General features: G+C 47.5%; 1 protein-coding gene across 1 annotated transcript; it reads left to right on the plus strand.

Annotated features, from left to right (window-relative positions):
- Window positions 1-3,079: 3,079 nt before the first annotated feature.
- LOC112119400 (zinc finger protein 239-like) lies at window positions 3,080-4,240 on the plus strand. Its single transcript, XM_026652301.2, has one exon. It carries the CDS (start codon window positions 3,089-3,091, stop codon window positions 4,181-4,183), a length of 1,095 nt encoding a protein of 364 aa, XP_026508086.1. The 5' UTR covers window positions 3,080-3,088; the 3' UTR covers window positions 4,184-4,240.

Raw genomic sequence — 4,240 nt, forward strand, 5'->3', positions numbered from 1 at the left:
AGAGCTGTGATGTTTGTCAGGGTGATTTTAGTGACAGGGCTTGTCTAAATTTAAACATGACATTGTCACCGCTGTAGTTGTGCTGCTGTAGTGCTTCAATGTAGACACTACCTGTGCCAACATGAGAGGTTCTCCCATGGGCATAGGTAATGCATCCCTCCCTGAGAGACAGTGAATCAAACTGTTGTATTGTGGACCACTTTAACATTAATCTGTGTTCTCCAGAGCTGCTGCAGTGCTTCATGGAAGTTGTAGTTCAGGTGCCTGATGCTGCCATTCTCTTCTGTGGGCCAGGCTCCCTGGCTGGACCGCATCTCCCATGATGCACCACAGTCTCCCCTCTGGTAGAACCACTGGAGTGCATCATGTCTGCATGTCAATTTTCATGATGCATTGCAGTCATGAAACATGTAGGCCAGCCAGGAATCCTGTCACATAGAGGAGAATGGGTTATGCTACGTGGGGGTGAACTACAACTCATCTGAAGTACCACAGCAGCTCTCAAGCAGACACAGTTCAATATGGAAGCAAGCTGAAAGGAAACATTTCCATTTGGTTCAACAAACCAAACCAAAACATGTTGATTCAGAACTGTCAGAATGTTTCAGTGAAAAATATAAAAAAGAAATGTTTAGAATTTCGGAACTGAAATTTTTCTGAACTTTTTGTTCTGCAAAAAATTTCAATATTTCTGCTTTTTGTTCCAGTTCGGGACAAATATCAAACAAATATCAAAAGATCATGATTTCCTGCGGGGTGGAATTTTTGTTTTTCGATCAGCCCTAATCTCAATATTGTAGCCAGCAGTTAAAGCCGAGGCTCTCAACCGGAGCATGCATACCCCTGGGGGTACGCAGAGGTCTTCCAGGGGGTACATCAACTCATCTGGATATTTGCTTAGTTTTACAACAGGCTACATAAAAAGCACTACCAAACTCAATAAAAACTAAAATTTCATACAGACTATGATTTGTTTATACTGCTCTATATACTATACACTGAAAAGTAAGTACAATATTTACCTTCCAGTTGATGTATTTTATAATTATGTGGTAAAAATGAGAAAGTAAGCAATTTTTCAGGAATAGTGTGCTGTGACACTTTTGTATTTTTAGGTCTTATTTTGTAAGCAAGTAGTTTTTAAGTGAGCTGAAACATAGGGATACAGAAGACAAATCAGACTCCTGAAAGGGGTACAGTAGTCTGGAAAGGTTGAAGCCACTGTGTTAGAGTAAGCGGAAAGCAGATGCCAATTATGGTTTAACATCAGTCCTGACAGACTGCTAGCATTCCCCCGCCTAACCAGTGTACTGTAGCAGAAACTTTCCTGTTCGCAAGTGTTGCATTGAGTTCTGAAAGTGATAAGGGACTTAATCATTACTTTCTTCTATGGCCATGAGTTCCATAGTGCGGGGCCAGCTTCTGGGGATGTTCTGGGGAAAGGTGTGACAGAGTGGGATATGTCTGTACCCAACTGTGAACTCCATTTTGTGTTTCAACCTCCATCTTGGATTGTAACCTTCATTGTGACCTTCACTTGATAGTAGAACCTCCAGTTTGGATTAGAACATCCATTTTGTATTAGGGTTTGACACCTAGTTGAATGACAATGGCTTTATCTACACTTGAAACTTATGCTAGCAAAGCTATGTCAGCGGTGTGAAAAAAACACACACCCTAGCTGACATAGCTAGGCTGACAAAACTGCCAGTATAGACAAAGCAGTGCTATCAGAAGAGGGCTTCTGTCAATATAGCTAACATCATTCAGGGAGATACTGTTCCTACACTGGCAGAAAATCTCCTTCTGTCAGCATATGCGGCAGCTATACTAGGGGCTGGCATAGGCTGTGTAATGTAGACATAGTCTATGGCTGAGAAGCCACCATAGAGCAATCATGGGCCATCGACTTTGGTTGTCTCTCAACTACTGGCCCACTGCAAGGGGATAGTGGACTCTCCACAGAAACCTGACTGGGGGCAAGAGGCTGGAATTTCCCAGTTGGAGCACATGGTCAAAAAGAGACAGAGGCTGTATTTAAGAGGGGAGGGCTTCTCTGAGCAAGGGGACCAACCACCACCACATGTCAGAAGCCTCTAGGCTAGAGAGCGAGGACAAGGCAGGAGGGTCTGCCTAGCCTGAAACATTGACCAGACCCTGGATTTGTGGGGTGAGATCAGAGTAAGAGAGTGAAGTGGAAGCATTGCAGGACTGTTTGTTATTTTGCAAAGATCTATAACTCTCCAGTGCTCTCAAGAGTAAAAGTGGCTGTGGTTAAGAAATGCCTTGGCTAAACCTGTAAGGGGCTTAACTGAGCAGCTCGGTGCCCACACCTAGATGAGGCTCTGAGGGCACATGTCAGGCCTGGCCGACACCTAAAAATTAGGTTGACATAGCAACATCACTCAGGGCTGTGAAAAATGTTGTGCCCTGTGCAACATAGCCTGGTCAACTTAACCCCTCTGTAAGGCAGCTAGACAGGAGACTTATTCGTCGCCCTAGCTACTGCCTTTTGGAGAGGCTGATTACCTACTTTGATGGGGACAGTCTTTCAGTCGATGTAGGAAGCAACTACGCTATGGCAGTACAGTGGCAAAGCTGCAGTGCCACAGCTGTGCCACTCCAGTGCAGACGCACTCTAAGCAACTAAGGGCTTGGCCTGGTTTGGGGTTTAAGACAGCTCCCTGCAGAGCCCCACATCCCTTGGAAGGATGGCAGACACGCAGCTGGGAACGGTGATTAGTCACTACCCAGACCCGGGGGTATAGAAGCCTGTGGGATCCAGCGGTTGGGTCCGTTCACAACAGACTGGTGTCAGTCCAGAAGGAGGGATTGGTCCAGGTTGTGATAAAAAGCTCAGGTGATTTTTTTTTCTCCTGTTTTATGATCTTATCAAAGGGTCTAATTCAGCCCCCATTGATGTGATTGGAAAGACTGCTTTTGACTTTGACGGGCTTAGGATCAGGCTGTAAAGTTTTCAGATTTGTGACAAACTCTTCGCAATTCTCTTGGCTGAGGTACCCTTTCCCCCAGACACAGGGATGAACCATGTCTCGATTCTCTCTTTATTCCAGCAGGTGATGGGATCATGAGTGAAAACGAGGAGGAGAATCCACCTCTTCAGACAGAGGAACTAAGTGTAGCATTGTCAGAAAAATCCAAAGGGAAAGATTCACAGAGCCCTGACTGGGAAGATGACTGTGAGGATGAGTGGGGGACAGAAAATCAGGAGAGAAATCTTCCAGGAAAGAAATGGGGTGAATCTCCTCCCCGAGAAAGAGGTTTCAGGAAACTCAAAGACATCATTGCCCAGCAGAAGCCTCACACTGGAGAGAAACCTCATAAATGTCCTGACTGTGGGAAGAGCTTTAGTCGGAGATCAAACCTCATTCAGCACCAGAGGACCCACACAGGCCAGAGACCTTATGAGTGCCCTGAGTGTGGGAAAACCTTCAGCCTGCGCTCGACACTTACAAGACATCAGCGAACCCACCTGCAGGAGAAGCCCTATAAATGCACAGAGTGCGGGAAGAGCTTCCGCCAGAGCTCAGACCTGATTGCCCACCAGCGAGTGCACACAGGAGAGACACCGTACCAGTGTGCTGTGTGCGGGAAGAGCTTTGGGCGGAGCTCCAACCTGAGCCAGCACCAGACCACGCACATGGGGGAGAGACCCTATCAATGTGCTGACTGCCTGAAGAGCTTCCGGAGCAGTTCGGCCCTGGTGCAGCACCAGAGGAGCCACACGGGAGAGAAACCCTATCAGTGCTTGGAATGCAGGAGCCGCTTCCTGCAGAGCTCGGACCTGATCAAACACCAGAGGATCCACACCGGGGAGAGGCCCTACCAGTGCCCCGCCTGTGGGAAATGCTTCAGCCAGAGCTCCTCACTCACTGAGCACCAGAGGACCCACACCGGCGAGCGACCCTACCATTGCACTGAGTGCGGGAAACGTTTCTGCCAGAGCTCCACACTCATCCAGCACCAGAGGATCCACACGGGGGAGAAGCCCTACAGATGCACTGAGTGTGGGAAGAGCTTCTGCCGGAGCTCCAATCTGAATCAGCACCTGACAATCCACATGATAAAGAAACCTCATCGGTGCACTGACTGTGGGAGGGGCTTCAGTCAGCTCACTAACCTTATTATACACCAGAGAATCCACTCTGGAGAGACACCCTAGGACAGTGGTTCTCAAACTTTTGTATTGGTGACCCCTTTCACACAGCAAGCATCTGAG

Source organism: Terrapene carolina, unplaced genomic scaffold, assembly GCF_002925995.2.
Source record: "Terrapene carolina triunguis isolate 2854851 unplaced genomic scaffold, T_m_triunguis-2.0 Scaffold112, whole genome shotgun sequence".
NCBI lineage: Eukaryota > Metazoa > Chordata > Testudines > Emydidae > Terrapene > Terrapene triunguis.

Bases quoted from the DNA above. Each gene is read 5' to 3' on its own strand.
- LOC112119400 (XM_026652301.2), top strand. From the start codon at position 3,089: ATGAGTGAAAACGAGGAGGAGAATCCACCTCTTCAGACAGAGGAACTA.